We start from the raw sequence: 24810 nt of genomic DNA, 5'->3' as shown, positions 1-24810 counted from the left end.
ATCGGAATGCGGAGTGTGGAAAGCGTTTTGTGCTCATAATATTACAATACTTCTCCCTCAAACAACACCATGATGAAGTCCTGCTCGTTTGGCTACACTAACTGACAGTTCGGTTGGCTACATTATACTTTGCCTCCGCTTATCTATGGAATCTATAGTATCTATATGTCCCACTACAGAATACAGTGTTGCCCTCAATACAGATGCTTAATCTTGCCATAAGATTATCAATCTCTTAAACAATTAATAACTATTTAATTTGACGTTTGGCTGTACAACGTTTTTCTGCAAAGTTGTAGCTGATAAAAATTCCCATAAGAATAGCAATAGAACTTGTTAACAGTACAATATGGAAAAAGGCTAAAAGACAATGAAAAAAAAGTTTTGTTTTCCCATAGTAATTTCCATATAAACTTCAAATGGTTTGTACCAAGTCAGTCTCTTATCAAATGAGTTTAAACTTTCGAAGGCTAATCAGGACTCGATTTGAAATCCGTTTGAACACTGTGGAGCGAAAATTTCAAATTGTGCATCAGTCTAATGTTATACAATGAAAATTATTTGGTGGTATCTAGTTAAAATTTAATGCTTCTTCCAGTACCATTTTGTACACACACAATTACATTTTGCTAAAGAATCAAGAAATATTGCTAAAAAAAAACGAAATATTGCGTACAGTTTTATTGCGTACTTCACATCAAAAATAAGCGCGTTTTCACTTATTAAATATGGTGATACATTTGCGAATTTTCGTCTAATCTTGGTATCTTCAGTGCACTCATTCCTTATGATACAAGCAATAAGTGCTCCAAAGACAGCAAAACGATTTGATGGAAAAAATGCACACTTTTGGCATTTTTTAGGGCTGTCCAATTTTAGATGCAATCAGCAATATTAACCAAACCGATTCACAATTTGTCGGAGAAGCGGGGAGCGACTGGCAAGCGTCTAGAATGAGCTTCCTAAAGGAGCTTCTTTTAGAATCTTTTTTGGAAGCTTCTTTAGAAGCTTCTTTTAGACGCCCTTTTTAGAATCCTTTTTTACAAGCTTATTGTAGTGGTTTGCTCCAGATTTTTAAAATTCTTGAATCTTATATTTTCGATCAATGAAATTAATGTGATGATCTTATTTATATGAAAATAAATGTTATGCATCCGTGGCTGTTCAAATATTGTTCTTCCACAACAAACTCGCACCAACAATCACGTAAACATGAATGAAAAAGTAACCTACCGAACGTGATATTATGACACTTTACTATCAATAGATGATATTTGACCAAAGCATTAGCACCAATTATCCAACCAAACACACAGTCGGTGCCATAAATATAGTACAAAAAATAACCCGAGCAGAAAACATCTCAGTCCTCGACTCAAGAAAACCGTACCCAATCCTATTTGGAACTCGTTAATGCCGCTAAATGGCCACCTAATAGAGCACGCCCGTTCGTTCGTCCGAGCCAGAGTTGCATCACAGAAAACACCTTTTTCGTGAATTCCACTCACACGACCAGCGACCACTGCACGGATAGGTATGCACGCCTTAAGGAGAAAGAAAAAAAAAAAACGGAAAAGAAAGCGTTTTTATCAGTTTACTCCAGTGGCAGAGAGGTACTAGAGTCTCCATCGCTGGTGGAGAAAATTTACATAACATCCACGCAGCGGTGTTCGCGAAAAAAAAGAAGCCACACCGCGCCGAGCACACACCTAATCTCGTATAATTGATTTAAATGCTGCACGCCTTAAAAATATAAAAGTTTTCCTCCAGGCCGCCAACGGCTAATTACAACCGGCTGTCGAATCCGGCCCACGCACACCCGTTCGACTGCAAATCGAATTTTAATGAAGTTTTTTTTTATTCGCTTTACTTTCAGTTTCATGCAGAGTACCGCGCGGAGCATCTCAGCCCGAATCGCGGAAGCAGGAGCCAATAATCGTAGCAATCTGTGATCGGTCAGTACTACGCGGCGAACCCGGCCTACTCGATGTGTGTAATTTGGTTACGAAAATAACAGCACCGCGGTATTGTGATTTGTGTCCAAATTTGTACCCACAAACAAATAGAGTAGCCGAGCCGGATTGGAGTGGTCTATTGATTCGGAAAGTGTCCAAAAAAAGTGTCTCTGCGAGAAGAAGTGCGTGGTGTGAAAATTAGAAAGGTTCCGTCGAAATCGAAGATCGTTATTCTTCGTTATTGCGATCTCGTCAAAGAGATCAAAAAGTGTGAAACCTGATGCAACTGATCATTGGTTAGGCAATCGTAGTAGCAACTGAGTGGTGTTGGAGTGTTAAATTTTTTTGGGTTATTTAGCTGAAGTCGGTACCAGTTGGCAGTAATCAAATGTGCCAGTAACCCGCAATCGGCGCAAAATGAAGATAAGTAAAGCAAAGAAGCTGTCGTTGCGTGTCGTGATCATCGCGACGACGCTGGTAGTGCTACTGGGACCGGTTGCCGAGGCTCACGTTGCCCTCACGTTTCCACCGGCGCGAAAGTATGACCTGGATTTCCTGGACAATTCACGCACCAAAGCGCCCTGTGGGATGCCGAAAGGTGAGTAACTTAACTTCTCCACATCGTCGGAATGGGATGGGATCGATTTCACAGCTCGTTTGTGCTGCCACCGTGCCGCCGGTTTCCATCTCCGTTAATAAGCGGCCTGCGATTAGATTGCTACTGTGCTGGCTGGAGAGTCGAGAAAGTGTCCCGGACGCGAGGTGGCTAAAATTGGTCGTTAAATGTGACAGAAACGGATGAACCTAACGAGATCGAAGGGGGAAAATTGGGTCTGTTACGGTTTCCGCCGAATTAAGTGGTGAACCATTTTCGAGCGCATTAGTAGACCGACTGGGATTGACGGGAGGGTTTGAGGTAGTGCTGCAAAATCTCGACAATACATGGCGATATTGAAAATTCTGCTCTGGTCACCCATTTGAGCTAACAGCCAGGCAAACCATGTCAATTGTCAGTGACAATGCTGTCTGTTACTAACATGTGCAGATTTTTTATTAGCTTAATTTGTACCGAAATTAAATGACTTGACCAATTACATGGAGCCGTCAACGTGAAGAAGCATCTACGTTCTAAACTGCTTGGATAACAATAATGTGACTCAGAATGCACGAAATTACACTTTTTATTACCAGGTGAATCTTTGCAATTGACGCAAAAATTAATGAGATTTTGACAAAAGGTTTTTTCACGATCAAGTCTATCAGTGACTATGTGAAGATCAGTTTTGTCAATATCGCGCGAAAGTCTGTCAATGACAATGACAAATCTCAGCACTGGATTCAGGGTGCTGCAATATGTGATGCAAAGCGGTTGGTTATCTTTGATTCAAGTTTTTGAGAGTTTAGAATAATAACGTGTGTATACGTACACAAAATCGATCGAACAGCTGTACTTAAATTAAAAAAAACGGCTCTAAAAGCACAAGTTAAAAAGATATGTCTCTAAATTTTTGGCAGCTCAGTATTGGACATATTTGGTTGAGTTTACAAAAAGTTAGAGCAATTTAAGAAAAACGCCTTTTTCGTAACTTCTTGAAACTTTGCACATTTTTGGTCGTAATAAATATCATTCATATGCCGCTAATTTTACTAAAATTCGTCCACTAGGTAAAAATTAAAAAATCGACCGTTTTACTAAAACAAATCTAACTTCATACAGGCTCTTCCAATAAAGACCAAAACTATAGTAATAAATCAATAACCATCTGTTCAACCACCAGTCACGATTTAAAAAAAGTATATCTATTCACCATGTTTCACAAAATTGTCCTCGATCAATTTAGAGATACACTGTGCATTCAACAACAAAGACATATTTTTTCAGTATTTAAATGAATATAAATTTGACTCTGGAAATTGGTACAACAATTAGATCTCGATTTTGGCAACGCGACACTTAGGTCTGTAATCTAAAAATACGCAATGTGTTTTAATCCAACCAAATTTTTCTTATTTTTGTAAGCATTTGGAATGTCAAAGCAAGGACTTTCAGGAAACCATCTAGCCTAGTTTTCAAACATAATTTGAAAACATCAAGCTAGTTTTCAAACAAACGAATCATAGGGTTGGAACAATTGTTGTCCTGAACTTGATAGAAACATTTTTCATTGAAGTAAAGGCTGCCTAAAAGTAAATTGGTACACGCAAACCAAAAATCTATTACAATGAGTGTAATGGTCTTTTGTCTTTTTCATTTCGTGTTCTATCTACGCTTTCGACTATACCAGTAAGCTTGTAGAACGACGCACATTGTAGAACATTGTAGAACGACACACACACTTGCCTCGAATCTCTCCAGCAGAAAAAGCATACGAAGTCGAGTATGCGAGAAAATGAGCGCTTCATCTTTGCTTTTAGGCTATCCATATTCAGAAGCATGGAGAGAGCAGTGGAGAAAGCACAGGTCTGATAATCGAAGCGTTCGTGGTTCGAGTCCAGTCGGCAATCGGATTCCTATTTTTTTCGACATAACTAATTTACCTCACTAATACACTCTACATTTTTCGGTCTCCAATTTTCTTGCATTGGACCGCAGCTAGGTAGGGTATACGTCCCTAACCTCGGTCTAATATGCAGCCATCGATTACGTTTTTAATCATAACTCATCAATGAATTTACCTGCAAACGATATTCTACTGCTAAATGGTATGCTTAGATATGCTTATCATGTCGTTTGCTATCAGAAACCACGAAAAGTTGAAAAACTTACTTTTTTTAAGACAATAACTCACGAGGGAAATGTATGTAATATGGGTCTATTGTCCCCAAATTGGGTCTATTTATGGATGCAACTTCGTCCTATCTTGTTTGATCCTCAAAAAAACGCTCTTGGTAACGTTTTCTGATGTATTTTTTTTTATCACTATCACTGTTAACTTAATGCTCTTCATTCCTCAAAACATTTCTTAGAGAAAATTTTACGAAAACTACATTAAATCACTCAATTTAAAAATTAAAAATTAAAAATTTCGCTTATCGTCTTTTGACCGCAGAATATCTAAATCAGAACATTGTGATGTTCATTATACAGGTTTGGCAGAAAAAATCTCCCTTCCTGTTCGTTCCTTATCATCCAAATGCAAAACAACATTGTTGACGTTACTCTTATTGCTATATGCTGTCAAATGAATTTCATGGGCCATAGTTAGGAACATAGAAAAGAAATGTGTCCCTAAAGTTGGGTCCATGTTTTACTTGTGAAAACGTTGTTAAACAATTAAAATAAACATAAAATATTCAAACAGCAACTGTAAGTTTTACGTCTAGTGTGTATTATCAGGTAATTCCAATCAATAAATGCCATAATCAGGCCATTTGATGATCGTCAGTCAACCTTCCCATCTTAACCTTATAAGTCATGGCGGCTAAAAACTCCGAACATTGTGATATTCTCAACCAGTTTTATTACTTACGAGAGCTGAAAATGTATTGAAATGTTGTGATATAAATTGATTTGTGTGTGGTACACATTTATCAACCATCAGTGATCAATATTTTCCTTATTTTTTGTGTAATATTCCTTAATTAATTATTTATTTGCGTGATAGGCCGAATGAAAGGACTAGACCCACATTACATACCGTAACCCTATATCGCATCCTCGGTTCATGCGGTCTCCACTAACATCCTCTGATGATGAATCCCACATAATTGTAAGCGAATCTTACATTCCTCGGTTGGGTGTACGCCCCTCGCGCGCCGCTAGCACGCCTCTAGTGTTGGGAATCGAAAATCTTTGACAGCGGTTTGTTTACACTTCTATAGAGAACAATTGGTGCAAGTTTGATCAAAGTAGTCGATCGTGTTCAGAAATAACGTCAAATGTAACTCGAAAGAAGAAAAATTATTGTGCACAAACACCTGGAAAATCCGGATTGGACCGGTTCCAAGCTGGCTAAAGTGCTGAAGATGCCAAAAACAACAGTTTGTCGAGTGCTCAAAACCTACAAGGAGATCCTGAGTGTGGAAAGGAATCAGCGGACCTACGAAAAAACTGGAACCAGGGATCGTCAGCTACGCAGCAAGGTGTTGAGGTGCGTTAAAGTCAACCCCGGTCTTTCAATCCGGGATGTGGCCAGAAGGTACAACGCCAACTTTCAAACGGTGCGGAACATCCTTGCCAGAGAAGGATTCAAGTCATACAAAGCCAGTAAACATCCGAACCAGCACATGAAGCAGAACTCTGTGGCCAAAAAGCGTGCAAGGCTCTTGTACGACCGTGTTTAGACGAAACACAAGGGCTGCACTTTGATCGATGACGAAACATACGTCAAACTCGATTTTAAGGAGCTTCCCGTTCAAAAGTTTTACATTGCGACTGGACGTGGGGATGTGCCGGGAAGATTCAAGTTCGAGTTTGCCGACAAGTTCGCGAAGTAGGCCATGAAAACGGAACCATTCGTCACATCCTCGACGATGGCATCCCAAGTTTTCAAAGAAGAATGCCTGAAAAAGCGTGTATTGCCGCTCATCCGCAAGCATAGGGGCAAAGTCAACTTTTGGCCCGATTTTACCAGCTGCCACTACTCCAAGGTGGTTCTGGAGTGGTACGCTGCCAACAAGTTCGATTTTGTCCCCAATCTAATGAATCCTCCGAATTGCCTGGAATTTCGACCAGTCGAAAAATACTGGGCAATTTCAAAGCAGCGACTTCGACGAAGCGGCAGGGCAGTCAAGGACATCCAGCAAATGCGGGCAAAATGGAAGAAATGCACTGATGCACTGAGCTCTGAAGCTCAGTGGAATGATTTGGCAGTAGGCATTCTGCTCCTCAGAAAAATGCTACGCTCGGCTTATTTCAAACTCGCGAGCGAGGCACCATCAAGCCTGCTCATAACCCCAGTTGAAAAGGCCAATGCTCTTGGTCAACACTTTGTGAATTCAAATAACCTTGGCCAAGTCATGGTGAGTCCCCACGAGCCTGCAGTATCGTAGGCAATGTATAGAGTCACCCCCGTATTTGTCCCTGACGTAAGTAGAATATCGGTTGATGAGGTGATAGCAGCGATTAAATCAACAAAGAATATGGCCGCTGGTGTCTATGGAGTAGCCAACCTCGAGTTGACAAACTTGAGTGTTGACTTCTTCGAGCACCTTGCAGCGGTCTTCAATAAGCGTTTGGTGCTTGGCTATTTCCCTTCATGCTGGAAATTAGCCAAAGTCATTCCAATCAACAAGCCTTGCAAAGGCCCTACCAGTGCCAAAAGCTATAGCCCCATCAGCCTTTGCCTTTAGTCTTCCATCTCGAAGCTATTCGAAAAGTTGATGCTCAGCCGTCTGCTGGTATTTTCAAATGATAATACCATCTTTATCATAATCAATTCGAGTTAAGGAAAGGCCACTCTATCATCCACCAACTCATCAAGCGGAACAAGTCCGTTTCCAATACATCTGCCATGGCATTGTAGGACGACGAGAAGGCGTTCGACAATGTCTGACATGACGGCCTAGTGATACAACTTCCCGATCTTCCTTGTTAAGATCATCAAAAACTACTTGTCGGGCAGACTGCATTCCAGCGAGCAATCGCTGCGGTTCCGGAATGATTCTGTCGATGGCGGACGATGAAAGGCCGATCGTGTCGGCAAGATGGTGGTACCACCGCTCGGTGAAATTCCGGTACAATTCCGGCAATGGCGGATGAAGCAAGGCTGACCGAACGTCGGCTGTAGGTAGTGCGATGGTGGGTTGGTTTTCCGATGCTGGCTTCTGACGAAGCCGGTTGACGGCGGCAAGGCCGCCCTCTGTCCGACCGGACAGGGAAATTCTCCCTGACGTTTAGGGTCTTCAGCCCGAGAACGATGTCCTTTACGTTTAGGTCAGGGTAACTAAATGTCACCTAGACCGTAGCGTGGAATGGCGGTCCTTGACTCGCCAACCAGATAGCGATTTGATTGGTTGAAAAAGGTCCTAGCGAGGAGGTAACATCCATTAGTGCCGTTCTTCGACCAATTTCGAGAAAGGGTTAGACTTAACCTGATTCAGCTGAATAAGTGATTTATACTTCACCTTGATTCACTACTCGCACTTAGTATTCTGTTCTTTAAGCATCGCAGAACCCTTCAGCTCTTCACCCGTTACTCCGTGTCGCCATTCTGCCGCGGCCATGCACGCCTTAAGGCCCAAACGCAATGTGGACGGAAGCGGAAAGTTTGACAGTTGTCACAAATGACTTCAAGATGCCTAACCGAAGTCGATTTGGTTCCAACAAGTTTTCAATCCGACAAGTTGGTTTACTCAGATCGGGCTTTTCCGCTGCCGTTGCCGTTCCGCTTCCGCTGTCATTGCGCTTGGGCCTTTATTCAGCAGTCGTTAAGCATGGCCGTATCGTCTGCCCAAGGGGTTTCACCGCAAGTGTTATACAAATTTACTTGAATGCTTGATCACATGGTGCATATTTAAAATATTGTATTGGACCTTTGTAACAGAACGGTCTATAAGGGTCGAGTGATCCGTGCTCTGACGAAAAAACTCCAATCAGACCTGGATGTTCTGTCCAACTATTTCAAAAGCTGGGAGATTTGTATCAATACAGCTAAAACACAGACCATACTAAAACTTAAAAGTCCACCTTGATAATACTCCCATAGAGTTGTCAAATGAAGTCATCTACCTTGGTCTCACCCTTGATAGCAAGTTGCTGTTCCGTTCCAATGTGGACAAAACATCCTCCAAGTGCAACATCTTGATTAGGTCGCTCTACCCACTTATCAGCAGCCACTTCTCCCCACGATTGAGTACGGAACGCCAATCTGGGAGAGCTGTGCAAAGTGCCATCACTTCAAACTCCAAAGGATCCAAAACAAGATCCCTTGGATGTTCCTCAACAGTCCCATGCGGACTCGAAATTCTGAGATCGACCGCCTGGCTGGTCTTCAGACACTGCAGGAGCGGAGAACGCTCATCCTAGAAAGGTTCAGAAAAGTCTGTCTGAGATCAAATCATCAGATCATACGTGATTTAGCACGTTAAGTTAAGTTATGCTCGTAGTTAGGTAGGTTATCACATTTTTCAATTTAAAACAAAAACACTCCCCTCCCCAAAGGGTATCCTGTAAAGTAGTTTTAAAAAAAAAGCGTATTAAATTAAAATAGCCAATGAAACATAGAAGAACAGCCAGATAGGCTAATTAATTGAAATGTTAAATCAATGTACAATCATAATCATCAGAAATAATCATAATTTTACTACTACTAACATTGGACCTACTTGACAAAGGAAATATCAGTCCATATCAGCGAATCAAAAACAAAATTACCCAACATTCTGTGGGAGGGCTTTATAATTCTGGAGTGGGCCTGCTCCCCTTGGCTCTCCCATTAGTCAGGCCAATGGCAGTAGGAAATCGCAACCAAATGAGCTCAAATTGTGGCAGAATGATCAGGACCTGATTTAGTATCGATTGAGCCATTTATTAGGAAACTTTGAACCACCCTATTATGTATATATCATTACAGGTATACCTCGATATACCGTAACTGTCACTTTTGATTTCCATAGTCAATATCACCCTAATAGTAATTGAATCATTTAAATTAATTTTACCATAATGGGGGATTATCTCATCTGTCCGATGGTGTTATTACTTTACTTGTTTGAATGATCGTTTGCGAGAAATCGGCAATGGAAGTCAAAAGTGACAGTTACGTCACAGACAAACAGACATAACTCTCCACATCACATTCTTCGCAAATTAGATTTTAGTTGGGAATGTGCTTGCATTTGTCATGGTGGCGCCACTGAAGCGTTAAGCAAGCCACTACATTTTGAACTTGGCAGTGATGCCAGTTCTTTTTAAAGTCAATTTAGTAGATGTCAGCTCTTGAGAATGATACGGGGACCAAGGCATCCCACTGAAGACATATAAAGTAATGACCCGATTTTTTCAGCCCCCTTTTTGAAAAACTTTTCTAATGTTCTACGATATCCATGCGCTTTTCCAGTGGTCTTATTGCACCAAAGTATACTTTAAACACCTATCTTGTAGATGCATGAGAATGATTTAAAATTGAGATTTTATTAAATTATTTAATGATAAAAGTCTGATGCGTGTCTGAAAGTCTATACCACATACTAATCTGACGACTACAGAATACATATTGTTTGCTATGTACACATTGAAGTGATGAGCGGTGTTAGAAAGGGCATTCATTAGTGCTGCATTACCACGTTTAAAAACTTGTTTCCAGCAAAAGAAAAATCACACTAAACAATCAAAACAAATCCTTCAAAAGGTCTGAGCTTCTGAGAATTTCTCCAACGGATTCGTATTTCTGCAAAATTCAATCAATTCTCTAGATCTACGGAAAATTTCGTAGAACCGACATCACTGACTTCCATCTGTTTTGTTTTTATTCAACACAGCTGACGCGTTGACAGAACAAGGGAAAAGCAACTAGTGAAAAAATTACATGACCGGGGGATACTCCGGTTGGAAAACCGTGCTTGGGAATGTGCATGATAGAAGAATTTCTTCTAAGAGTTATGTCTGTTTGTCTGTGGTTACGTTATATCGAGGTGTGCCTGTATTATGATTTTTTTTAAAGAATCGAGTCACAAAACAATCTTGGTATTCTATGTCAATAGAGCGTTCTTGTCTCGAACACCGGGGTTCCTGTGTTACCTGACTTGTAACGAATATTTATTTATTTATTACACCATCTTCGACTTAGTCGTACCGACTGAATAACTTATAATTAAACATAAACCTTATCTTTAATCCTATTACTAAACACATTTTTAGACAAATTCAAATCGAACTCATCGCTAACGTCATTGAATGCTCGAAGACACGAGTCGAATGGATTATTATGGCCGTAGTTTGTCCTATGATAAGGAACCGCTAGGAGTGGCGAGTGGCGGAAGCGCCTGGGTGGAGCATTCAGTGGAATCTGTTCGAGAAGTGCAGGACAATCGATGGATCCTTTGATGAGGTGCATGTTGGTGCATGTTGACTCGCCTGGCAGAAAGAGGTTCGAGTTTAATCAGCTGGCATCGATCGACATAGGGAGGAAGATTTTCTGGATCGTTCCAAGGAAGTTGACGAAGAGCGAATCTTATGAACCTTTTCTGCACACGTTCGATCTGGTGACCAAACTGGTGCAGCGTACTCCAGGATACTGCGCACCAACGAACAGTAGAGTGTTTTTAGAGCATATACATCGGTGAAGTCAGAAGCGTGTCGACGGATGAATCCTAATACCGAAAAATCGTTGGCTGATATAATCCCTACATGATCGTTAAACCTCAGCTTTGAATCGATGGTGACTCCCAGATCGCAGATCGAATTTACCCGTTCGAGTGTCTATGCGTCCATATAGTACTGATGGTGAGTTTGACCGATACAGCGAGTGAAAGATATTATCTTGCACTTCTTGCTGTTAACGCGCATGCCGTTGTCACCGCACCAGATAAGCATGACGTTTATATCCTCCTGCAAAGCGTCACAGTCTAAAGACAAGGCAATGATGCGATACACTTTGAGATCATCGGCAAAGGAAAGTTTGAATGATGAAAGTAGTATGCACAGGTCGTTAATAAAAATGTTGAAGATTAGAGGACCGAGAACGCTACCTTGCGGTACACTAGACATGATGTTGCATGAATGGGATCGTGCAGAGTTAACAACCACATAAGCATTTCGATTCGATAAGTACGACAAAAGCCACTCTGTTATCCAATCGGGGAATTCTATGTGTCTCATTTTATCAGTGACTAGAATGTGCGGTACAGTCTCGAACGCTTTAGCAAAATCAATATACACCGCGTCTACTTGCCTTCTTTGTTCAATTTCACGAGACAGTTTGGTGACGTAACCCATCAGATTTGTTGTTGTAGACCGATGTTTCATGAACCCGTGCTGGCTCTCCGAGATAATCGAGGAAGAAGCATTATACAAGACCTTGTGGACCAACTTTTCCAAAATGGATTGGTACTATCGATGCCGTTTTCCACGCAGTTGGAAAAGTCGTGTGGACGAACATTTTTTTCAATAACAGTGGAAGAATGCCGTCTGTCCCAAGGCCTTGTTCGTTTCTACATCTTCAAGAGATTTTTGAATTTCCTCTGAAGAAAACTAGAGAACAGGAAGCGTGATGTTATGTGTAGTAATATGGGCAAAGCTGTCATGTCGAAGTACAGGTGACACATTAGTGAACACACTCTCGAAGAACGTCGCAAACAGGTGTTCCGTCGTAATGAACGTTACATGGAATCCGGGTGGAAGATTTCTGTTTCCTAACAAAATCCCAGAAAGAAGCAGGGTTTTGTTTCACACAAGATTCAATTCCCGATACATAGTTTCTATATGACGAGAAAAGAAGTTCCTTGTACGACGTTTCCACTTCGCGGAGGTTAACTTTGTCGCTATCAGTCCTTGTTAAGAAGAACCGTTTGCGTGATTTCCTGAGATTATTCCGGAGATGTCTCAGCTCCGTAGTCCACCATGGTTTGCTGAAAACTGAGGTAATGGGTCGCCTACTACTCGATAAAAACTTCGTACAGCTTTTCATAAAAAAAACTGCAACTGTTTCGTCCACTGTTCTGTTCTGCAGTAGAAGATCCCAGTCGATACCAGCAAACGCATTGTTTAGGAGATCGTAGTCGCATGCTTTAAAATCGAAGTTGAAACTCTCGTCTTGGTCGTCCATTGCAGCCAGATCGTCGCTGCTTTCGTCGAGTAGTAAAATGAATGGTTCGTGATGATTGTGTGTGGAGTAGAGGGTGCGATGACGTCTAGATGCTCAGGTAGGTTGACGAACACGAGATCGAGAAGTCTACCGTTCATGTTGACGAAACTGTTTATCTGCTGGAGGCCGTTAACAAACATATTTTCGATGAGGAATTGTTCGTGTTCCAAAGAAACGTTTGAGGTAGAGCTTCCATCCCGGGATTAATACATTTCGAAGGGGGATCACGTGTACCGCGGCATTTTTTAATTTGAGACTCTTTTACCACTATAAATCTTTCTTGGAATATCTGTAGTAGAATTTGAATCCAGAACTTTCACATTTTATGAAATATATCTCTTCCCTTCGTTTGCCATTCATTCTGATTTTTCGAAAGAATTGCACACATACATCACTTTTTGTATATGATCGTTGTACAAGAAGCACTCGTGAAAAATACCGTGAACATTTTGATTCAATCAGGTTGAGCGTCGTGAGATGACCATCATTCATAGTTGATCAAAAACCATTGAAATGCATTATTAAGATGGCTGGAAGTACGTAGTCTATTGGTCCCAAGCAAACGATTAACGTACTCCATTCTAGTCGAAATTCTAGTACTACACAATGTTTGTTTTGATTCGCTTTGCAAGTTGGACAGATAAAATGAGGGGTTACTGGATTTTCCTATGTTTCGAGGGGCGAATCGATTAGCTTGGGACCGGAAATAGTACCAGAACTGAGAGAAAAGTTTGAGTTACCTCTATTGTACTAGTCTCAACTGATGAAAAGACTCAGTATTTGCAGTTTTTAGAGTCACCGACTTCTATCTTGGCTTCCATGGCTCTCCCTGGCTGTCATTCGTTACGTTTACCCGTTAGTATGTAATCTAATCCTAAAGCACGGCAAAATAGTTTTTATAAATATATTCATTGAGAGAAATCATCCACCATAATCATCATGATCTGCACGGACTATTGTGAAATTTGGCTGACAAACATAATATCACGTCCCATTAGGGAACTTCTTAGATGTCAAGAGACATTCACTTGATTTCAGATAACTTCATAGAAATTCTTGGAACCTCGTAAAACTTCAGGGACCATCAAAGATCTTCAGGATACTTCGTAGAATGTTAAACAACTTCGTGGACGATGATTACGGAACATCGCATGAATTATTTAAAATTCGTACAAGTACAACAAGCTGGGCAGAAAATCAGTTGTACCTATCGAAAAATGAAAAGATGTAAGCTATGCAAAAATCTTTCAAGTATTGGGAACTTCGAAGAAGTTGACGAAAAATCCCAGGATTTCGTAGAATATTCAGGGATCTTTATATAGGCTTTGAGTTCATGGAACTGAGTTTAAGTTCAAGAACCTTCTTGAAAGTACACGAATCTTCGTATAACTGATATTCACGAATTTGTGATGATATCTCTGGATATTATTCAAGACTTTCCAACTTAATTAAGTAATGTCCTGAAGATATGCAAGTGTTCAAAAATTCAAAAGACGTCTGACGGAAATGTGATTAGAGAGTATTTAAAGGATATACAGCTGGTCGGAGATTTAAAGACCTGTGGATATTTTTCAAGACTTCAGGTCAATCAATTATTATTCTTAAGATATTCAACTGTTCGTAAAACTCAAATAACGTCTTTAGATAGTCTCTCAAGATTACTGGTTGGTCAGATATGAGTAAATTCAGGTTGATCAGGAAATCTGAAGATCTTAAACTGGTCAAACATTCAATCAGCTCTCCCAAGATGGCAGATCGGTTAGGAAGTACTTAAAATATTTTCAGCTGATCGAAGATTTCAATTAAGTCTTCTGAATATTTTTCAAGGCTTCAGGTTGATCAAGTACTATTGTGAAGATATTATCCCAAAACTGAACGTTGATCAGGAAGTATTCTAAACATCTCCAGCTAATCGAATATTTCCGTGAAGTCCTATGAATATTCAATTGGATCAAGTTTTATTCTGAAATGTCCAATTTTGGCTACATTATTCATATTCAACATATTTAGGAAGAAGCTTAAAATATGAAATCAAAAACTTTATTTATTTAACAAAAATATCATGCCAGCTTAAAATTAAAAAAAATCCATCGGAAGTCTGCTTCAGCTTCCGCATGTCTTGAAACAACTTTACATATCATGAAATGTCTTCAAAATATCTGCATGAAAAAAATACCTTTACAGAATTTTAAATGTCTTCAAAATGAAGACATGTTGTTAAATCTGGTGTCCCTAGTATTGAAGAAATCTCCTTTTTTTAATCATTCTTCTAAGGAGATGAAACATAGATTTCAGAACATCGTTTAAAGAAATTATGATCATACGAATCTTAAACCAATTTATTATCTTTTTTGACTTCCCGGGATCCCGGGATATCCCGGGATATCAAATAAATATTTCCCGAATCCCGGGATAGTGGAAACCACCGGGAAATGGAAGCTCTACGTTTGAGAGAATGTAACCATTTATATCACCATCCAAATGCCAGCGCAAATTCGACAGGTTAAAGTCACCCAGTGATAGAATAATGTCACCTTCTGAAGAACGGATTGACATATGCTGAACTGCTTTTGCATGAGCTGAATATAAGTCGGAGCATGAATTCGGCGGAAGGTAAATGGTGACGATGTAAAGCGAACGATGCCCCAATCTTACGCAAACTGCCACTTGTTCCAGTTGGTCGCAGTTCGGCAAAGTGACAGGTTCACAAACGATGTTGTTTTTGACCGCGACGGGCACTTCTCCTCCACGCGAGTACTGACTGGTCAATTAACTGCGGTCACATCTGAATATTGACCATTCAATAATTACGTAAGCATTTAGGGGGGGAGGGGGGGTTTTCAAATTTCTTACGATCTCTTATGATGGGGGGAGGGGGGGGGGTTCATACAAATCTTACGTAAGAAAAAGATTGTTAGTGCAGCTTTCCAAATAACAATTCTAGTATTTCCTAGAATTGCGTTTAATGTTCAATTTGCTGGTCCGTACTTCTGACAGTAATCACCATTACCCGAGCAGGAGAAAATAACTAATGAATACCTAATTCTGATCTGGTACCAAAATTTGGTATTGACCAGCATGACATAAGAGGAAAAATACCAAAGAATAATACCAATAATGGTGGGGTTGTGTACAAGACACGACCGCAGGATTGACGTAGACTACGTTAAGCTGTGTAGTGAAATTCTTGTGCATTTTTTCTAGATATTGATTTAAAAAGCAGTAGAAGTAACCTATTATTTCGGTCCTATGTACATATTTTGGATTTCCTACTTAGTAAAACTTGGTTAAATTCAGGACCTCATAAAATGCGAATATATATTCATACATAAATAGAGGTACCGTCTGATAATTTATCCTTTTTATCACCACAGAAACACCCGTGTTCTTATGCAAAATAATGAATGTGCGTTCACAAAACGCACGAAATCTTAAAAAACCATATTAAGATATAATGCGATATAATCGTCTTTTCAAGTCGGGTCGGGGATAAGATATAATCTCATTATACAGGTATTCCACTAAGACGCCCACATTCATCAGGATTCATATTAAGATTTTTTTAATTCCATCAATAGATTGTGTACCGAGAATTAAATGGAGGGATTTCAAGCTTAAATGTTCTGATCGCGAAATATTGACTACCAATACCGAAATTTCGCATGAAGGTTCAACCTAAAGAGCCTGAATTTATAAAGAGGCAACTAATTTTACTTCCAAGGCTGTGTCGCAATGGGTGAGTTGAATTTAACTCGTGGTTAAAAGTGACAGATGAGTTATCGAATAACCCTGCTATACGAGCGTGGTTATTTCGGACTGACTAGAAGTTATTATTATTATTATTATTATTATTATTTATCTTTATTAGGGAAGCTTTCAGCCTTGGGCTGGTTCGCCTCCATACTAGAAGTTAAATTTTGGTACCCGTGGCTGAGTTCTGTTTGAAAACTGATCAATTTCCGGCATTTTCGAACATTGAAAATAACTTACGAAATGTCATGTTTAACCACGAGTTAAATTTAACTCGGCAATTGGCACACAGCCCAAGAAGTATGTCTCGATTACTTTTTCGAAGGAACATATCAGCACAAACGAAGTGACAGACGGAGCGGCTCGAAAACTTTGGTGACTAACCTGCTATTGCAATTTTTCAATGTACCACATGGCAACACTACTACTACTGGATTATACCACATGGCAACACTACTACTGGATTGAACTAGCATTTTCACCAAATGTCCTAGAATGTTTTGGTTCTATCTCTTTTACTCTACTCAAAACATAAATGCATAAAAAAATGACAAAATGATACACTCTTTGCACACTGTCAAAGAATCATTGTACACAAAATCAACTTTGTGCAAAACCAACACAAAAATACTATCCCATCTGGTGGATGATGGCACAAGCTTCTAAGAAAATTCTATTACAGCGAACCACATTATTTTAATTGATTTCTTCGCCAGTTAGTCGTCTGTCACTTCGTTTGTGGTATCAGCTTTTGTAAACAACGCATTTGATTGTCGATTTGGCGCAACTGGTAGCTCGCCCACGCATTCTAGTACTACCATCAGATAGGGGAAAATTTTCCTAAACTGTTAGTGGTGTTGTATGTGGGGCGAGCTATTAGTTATGCCAATCCGACGATAAAATGCGTTGTTTACAAAAGCTTATATGTCCTTCCGAAAAGTAATCGAGATTTGTAGTTATCATTCAGGCAAGGAGCGCTTGCGCCATCGAGGCGACGTCGCTACCAGCAGCCAATGATCTCGACGGGAATGACGCGCACAGTTTGAGGTGCAAAACTCGAACTCTGCGCGCTTGACAGGAACCGCCTTCCTACTGCTGCTACTGCTGCTGCTACCTGCTTACCCGCCGTCCGAAACGAAAATGAGTTGAGGCACATTAGCAGCGCTGTTTTATAACTTTTCTGATTCAAGCAGCACGATGTGCCACCAAATTGTACTTGATTATGAGGACTGGGTTTGGGGAGAACGGTTATTTCATGAAAACAGTGATAAAATTATCACTTTTTATTTGTCCATTTTTAAAACAGATTTTTATGAAAAATTGAAAAAAAAAAGTTTATTGCAACAGCTTACGAAAGGTATTTTCTATCGATTGGTGTGTTCGGATTTTAATTTCATCTAAAAATGACAAAGCTTATAGCGTTCAAAAAATAACACCTTTTCGTGACGGTCGCAATTTTAGATTTTCGAGGTTTAGAGGTACTGGGGGTAAACCTTCCCGTAAGACGTAGTGTACGTCAAAAAAAAAAGAAAATATATTTATTTTCTCACCGCAAGAAGCAATATTTGAAGAGACATCGAAGATACCTATGTAAAATTTGAATATCCTAACTTTCGCCATCAGCTTAAGCGGAATTAAGCTTACCGCCACCGCCGAAAAATTCACGTTTATATTTTTCTAAAAATATTGGAAAAAGATACCAAAAATCTGTAAAAACATCAGTTTTTCTCCGCAAAATTCAAAGGAAATTGACGTATTACAAATTTTTCTGTATCTAAAAAAGTTGGATATAAAATATCGAAAAATCAGATTTTTTTAATTTGTTTTATATCTAACTTTTTTAAATAATGAGATAAAAAAATGTTTTATGTGTAAATTTTCTTTAAAATCTACGAAAAAAACGGATGTTTTTGAATTTTCAATATTTTTTTGAAAGAATTTTAGAAAAATAAAATGCGCGTCAAGGTCGATTTCTACGGACCCGGCGGTAATCTTCCCGTTAATGGATCGTTTATTAATAATGTCATCCACTCTTCCAGTTTACCAATGCTCTAAACAATACTTCAATAATGAATACCAATACGTCAAGGACTATTACTATTGTAAATCGTTTTTTTTTACCTGGTATTTGATTTTCTAAAACCTTGCTTGAAACTGACTGATATCATAACAATATGGCGATTGTTTTGTTGGTTACGTCGAGAGTTGCAAGTTGTTTTGGTGTGATAGAAATTGATCGATTTAAGTACATAGTTTTGTAATTTCCGTAATTTTTAAAACGTTTTTGTCTTGTTATCGTTTTTAAACGGTATGTCTAAACGAGGGGACCTACACATCAAGCTGCAGCGGGCTTTTAAGGAAGCTCATTCGGAATTTTCAGCAGCTGTTGCACAACAAAAAGCGAATGATGTTTGGCGAGAAATCGAAGAAGCCAATAAATCGTTTGACGACTTGCAAAATGCAGTCAGTATCAAAATTCAAAAATTTGAAGCAATGAAACTGAGAAAACGCAGCAGTTATGCGTTATTTTTCAGTAAAGTAAGTAACAACACATACATTTTAACATATCTAATTTACCTTATACTGTACGTTTATTTTAAATCAGGCTGCTTCAACTGATCGGTGAAGTTCTTTTTGCCTTTTAAATGGTTGTTTGAATAAAAAAGTGTTGTTTTGATCACCAAAAAGCCGATTCTTTCGAAATACCGATTTAAGAAAAAAAAAAAATTGGTAAGATCTTACAGGGGGGGAGGGGTGGTATTGAAAAATCTTACTATGTCTTACAAGGGGGGGAGGGGGGGTCTGAAATATTGGAAATCATGCTTACGTAATTATTGAATGGCCCCTAAGGTGTAATCCGAAGAAATTTCAGCATTTCATAATCACAGCCAGACAGTAGTAAGCGTAGTTGAACAATTATGGTCCGTAAGCCTCTGACGTTCTGATAATAAATAGAGATGAACTGTTCAGACGGATTTGGTTTTGATTTGATTCCAAGCGATGCAATTTGTTGATCGGGTCGACTCCGAGGGGTGCTAGTTTGGGTATGAATTTCCGTAATGCTTCCGTCACTTGAGCCTGAATTTGACCTTGATGGAATGTCAGAGGCGTTGCTGTTTAGAAACGTTCCAACGCCATCCGCTAATGTAGAACCACGATGCGAGCTGGAAACGAGTGGAAGTTCAGGGAAAGAAATTGTTCTGCAGTCTATGTACTCGCCTGGAAGTGCAGGCTGGAAGACCTCTAATCTTACTTCAGGCACAGGAACGGGGCGGCTTTGATGGCAGGAACGTGATGCTGAGTAGACTCTGGAAACGGCGACGTGTTCGACTGTGCCTAAAGGACTAGAGGCTTCCAAAATGCTTTGCTACATGCGCCCCGTTGTCATAAATTTGATAGGAATAGCAGATGGCTTATCGGCTGGATAGGATGGTTGAATAACGCTGGCAATATTGTTTTCCACACGAAAACGTGGTGGTATGAAGCAACTGGAAGCAATAGACAATTCAGGAAGTGCATAGTTCGTAACGTGAGCATACTTGCCTGTGGTAACTGGTTAGAAGACCCCCTCTCCATACTCATACACAGGACCGGGATGACTGCAGGGCGCTGGCCGGGGGGGCTCGACTGCAGTATACGTTGTATACGAGTATACAACGTATAGTTCGTCTAATTTAACCTTGCAAATGCTATGCAAAATTAGACGATTGATTCGGGGTTCTCGTATACAACGTATACGTCACTTTTTTCAAGTCTTGATTAATTGAGTTCCTAAATATTGTTTATCATATTGCTGGTGAAAAAGAAAAGTAATTTGATGGTTCGATTGACTTACCCGCGCTGTGTAAATGTCAACAGTATAATGTAGCTTTATAGGATAGATATCGTTCCCGGGCCATTCACAGTTAAATTCCAATGCAATCTTAAGTGGCGTTCAGTTGGAAGAGGATACAAATATTTGCTGTTCCCTCGAGGAACTAGAGTGAACGATATCAACTCTATTCAAACATTGATAATCCAACTTCGACTCGTCGTCCATTTGTGAACACAGAACGCGGTAGGTAAACAAATAAATGCGCTATTGCAATCACTCCTCCATTCTGTGGCTTCTTCAATTCCATTTTTGTTGCGGTATGCTGCACTGACGGCTTTTACCAAAAATAATGTGGACGATCCTAAGTAATTGTGTTCCGTTTAATTTGGCCTGGATCTAAAATTGGGCAGTCAATGACGCAAATAGCAACAAGTTAAATACTCCTGACGGACGTAAAACCAACCCACCTCTGTATCCAGCTTCCACACCTGAAAACCTCGAAGTCGAAGCTGGATGAACAATACCGCTGCTGCTGTGCCTGTTAATGATAACGGACGACGAGAGTGTGAGCGCAGGCGCAGGCTACAAAAGCAAGTCGAACTGGATTGATATGCAAATACCTGTTTGTGTTAACAGCTTATTTCTCCAGTGAACTACTTTTCTCCCGCACCCTGTTTCGAGTGTGGCGAGGATAACCGGTGTGTTAGGTGTCTCACTTTCCGACTCGAAAGCCATCTCATAAAACCTGGTTTTTTTTATTATTAGCTGAAGGTATGCCGCAGGAAGCCAACTTCAGATCTCGAATTAGGGTGGGATCTTATCGGGTAATAGGCGAAAGTGTGTTGGACGTCGCCAGTCGGCTGGAGCATAATTAGATCGATTATCAGGCGGGGTATTAATTAGCTAGTTAAGTGAGTAATTTTACGCGTGTTCATTTGAAGTCTCGATTTCCCTAATGGGTGCAGTGGTAGGCCATGCATTTTGCTTTTGTTCCTAGGGTTACCATTCGCTAGTGTTGGGCAAGGGTTGCCGTTCCTTGGAAGATGGCAACCCTTCAGAAAAGTTGTGATTCATTACGATGAGGCGTCGTCGTCCCATTTTTCTTCCTATGAGTCAGGTGAAATACTCTGTGAGATCGGGGTTGGCGCTGACTACAATTGCGAAGACGCCGACGATGATGATGATGAACGTAATCCGTTTTGACATGAGGCCGCCACAAGAAGACGGTCGTTGGCGTGATGCTGCGTCGTTGTTGGTAACAGTACGTAGGACTACTGTGATGACGATGATGTTTTGCTTCATTTTATTATTTTTGCTTCAACTTGCAATCCGTTAAAGAGGTCGCTTGGGGATAGAGAGAAATTCATTAACCTCTCGCGGCGTCTGCACTGCCGAGTGCCACTAAACTTTTGACCGCAGCGCCACATTGTAACCAGTGCGGCCTGTTTTCCGTTCGCTTGGAATTTGTAATAAATGAAGAAACCTCTTGCGCGAACAGCGTCGAAAGGGCGCTTCGCGCATTCTGCATTACCTGTGTGCGCTAAATAATGTTGTAACTTCAATAATGCTCGTGTTGGAATTGATTGATCTATTGCATTTGAGTGGCACGTGGTGTTGCGTGTGGTAGCAGAAGTAGCGGCAACAGATTTCGGTAGATCGAACCTTTTCTTGGTGGTAATTTCATGCTTTCAATTTCGATTTCCTGTGCTCAATTTTCACCTCGCAACGCGGGTAGGGCTCGATTCCGGTGAATTCCGATTGTTGCATAACTTGAAAATTGGGAGAAATTATAGACTGATGTTTAGGTCGGTACTGTTGAATCCTGTCGAAAACGGCTTCATCATCATCACAGTGTACAGACACTCATAAATTGGTTCATCCACTAGAGCAGCGATTCTCAAACTTTTGTCGATTGCGATCCACTTTGAGGAATTGCATGTGCTCGGGACCCACTAATATATAAAACTGCATGATCGAAACTCAACAACAGGATGGAATTTAAATGATTTGTAAACGTCAAAATAGCAACAACAAACACCAAATCCGAAAATGAAAATGATCCGAACAAATTTAAAGAGTAACCGAAGTGTCAAATAATTCTATAGTATATATAGATAAAATGTATATCTTTCATTCTAGGCTTGACTTTTCAAACATTGATTTTTTTTTCGGGAAAGCCTAACAATGAACCAAACAAATCGAACTTAGACAAATCGACACAACATTCAAGCAAACGTTCCGGTTTGAAGTTCACCAGAATGATGACGAAAACCGTCTTCGGCATAGGAAATGTGAAGCAATTCCTTGGAAAATAATTGCAATCCTTGTTCATCGAAGTGAACGAATCAATTAAAACTGACGGCTGCGATCGATTGCAATGCAATCGGTGCGCTACCACAGCAAGGGCGCAAATGATATACATATATTCCTCGTACGAACGGTTGCATTACATTCCCATGCCAAAAAGCACCCACAACATTCTCATTGCTGAAACAGCCGACGTTTTTAAGGTAATCAACCGAATAACAACGACCGGCGGCAGTGGCAGCAGCACATCGACGCAAACGCAAACTGCCGGAATGCTCAAGTACCCACCTCTATAAACCACTGACATTTGCCCGATCAGGGTTTCGTTGCCATTGGAACTGAATTGGTTTTGATCGGCAGCGGCAGGCAGGCAGCAAGTGGTGCAAAGTGATGGAGTTTTGCAAATTTTCGCGTAGGCACAGTTAGGTTGTGGAGCCAATCAAACACGACCGGAACGTGGTTGGAATGTTGAGATCATGTTCTCCGAACCGGGGACCCAAAGTGGGGTGGATGGGTGGTGCGTGCTTTTCATAAGCTTAAGCTAAATATGCGTTCGCAATGCAATTTGTAGGCGATTGCTTTCTTAGCCTTGGTTTTATCGGTTTAACCTCCACACAAGCGCACCAGGGTAAACAAATTGTAGGTAGGCAAATCACGTTTTTCCTTGTTTTGAACACACGGAGTCAGAGCCACAGGTGGACAGAGCAACAGTGGTGCCAGATTGGATCATGAAACATCGTCTACAATCCAATATGATTAAATTTATTGAAGTTCTAGAATCTTTTTTTTAAATATATAATGCATTTTTTCCAGGCTCATTTGCTGTAGCTTTGCGGAGCCGATATTCATTGTTTAGATCACAAAATAACTTAAAACTAAAGTTGGTACAGCTGGGGGCGATTACTCGCGGTTATCTCGAGGTTAGGGGTAACAAATTGTACCAAATGGATGGCAGGGTAGGGATTGAGAAGTTCCAAAATCTTGAAAACATAATATTATTGGAATGAGATTTTTTTTTCCAGTATGCTTTAACACTTTATTGAATAGCTAAAATCTTTTGCAAGCCTTGAATTTACCTGCTTAGACAGAGATTTTGATTTATTTTTAAATTCCAGAGTTCGGATTTTTTTAGGATACCCTAAGTTTGGGACTGTGGAGTTGGATGAAAAGGGGGTCGATTCCGACTCCTCTTTGAATTAACCGACTCTTCGACTCCAACTCCAGGAAGAAAATAAAGGTTCCTTTAAAATTTCAAGCACATTATTTAAGTAAACATATTTGTAAATTTAATAATTTGTAAATTTATTGATTGTTTTAGAAGATATTTCAGACATTTTTAAAAGAAATTCATTTGTGCTTTTGAAATTTCGAGCTGACAATCAGGGTTACTTCCATTAATTTAGCATAAAAACATTTTTTATGGGATTATGAAACCATACGATATTAAAGACTGGAACGCGCAAAAATTGGTCGACAAAAAATTCGTTTCTTTCAGTCAAAATTCATATCACAAAAATCTTCTTATTTTTCTTATGGTAGTTCAATTCATATATTTAAAGGAATAAATGTTCGTTTATTCTTTTGGTTTGCCAAATCCGAACTGCCGTGCCTTCCACTTAACTCCTTCCATTAAATTTTGCACAGTGGTCTCATCGACCTTATTCCCGGCCGAACGCCAGTTAGATTTAAACTGCTGGTTGTTTTCCATGGCTTTATTAGTTTTTTGAGATTCCGTTTGACCAAGGCCCAATACCGTTTGATAGGGCGGAGTTTTGGGCTGTTAGGAGGGTTGTGGTCTTGGGGTACCACAACCACGTTGTTCGCATCGTACCACTCGATTGCTTTTTTCCCATAGTGGCAGCTCGCCAAGTCCGGCCAGAACAGCACAGGTCTATTATGTTGCTTTGGGAATGGCAGCTGCCGTTTTTCAGGCACTCCTGGACGTAGATCTCTTGATTGATGGTTCCCGTAGTAATGAAAATGTCGCTTTTTAGACCACACGTGCATATAACCTGCCAGACGAGATATTTTTCGGAAACTTCGATAGTTTGATGGTTTTGAAAATTTTAGCCACCTTCCCTTTTCCTGATGCGATACAAAACTCCTGTCCCGGAAGCTGCTTGAAATCCGCCTTCACATAAGTTTCGTCGTCCATGAGGGCACAGTCGAACTTTGTGAGCAGATTCGTATACAGCTTTCGGGACCGCTGCTTTGCCGACGTGTTTTGTTTGTAATCTCG

The 24810-nt window shown here is 40.2% G+C and overlaps 1 protein-coding gene and 1 long non-coding RNA gene across 3 annotated transcripts in view; one reads left to right on the top strand and one right to left on the bottom strand.

Moving 5' to 3' along the window:
* LOC135713752 (uncharacterized) overlaps positions 1-24810 on the bottom strand; it is a 511705-nt gene that overhangs the window by 396670 nt on the left and 90225 nt on the right. The window lies entirely within an intron of this gene.
* nahoda overlaps positions 1-24810 on the top strand; it is a 125692-nt gene that overhangs the window by 32354 nt on the left and 68528 nt on the right. For both annotated transcript variants that reach the window (XM_065236881.1, XM_065236880.1), the window contains exon 2: positions 1877-2553. In XM_065236881.1, coding sequence (XP_065092953.1) covers positions 2373-2553 — 181 coding nt within the window. In that variant the 5' untranslated portion in view covers positions 1877-2372. The remainder of the gene's footprint in view (positions 1-1876; positions 2554-24810) is intronic.

The sequence above is a fragment of the Ochlerotatus camptorhynchus genome, unplaced genomic scaffold (genome assembly GCF_037179485.1).
Source record: "Ochlerotatus camptorhynchus isolate MF236.1 unplaced genomic scaffold, CSIRO-AGI_Acam_v1.1 ptg000577l, whole genome shotgun sequence".
NCBI lineage: Eukaryota > Metazoa > Arthropoda > Insecta > Diptera > Culicidae > Ochlerotatus > Ochlerotatus camptorhynchus.
This window is presented reverse-complemented; position numbering and strand designations above follow the sequence as displayed.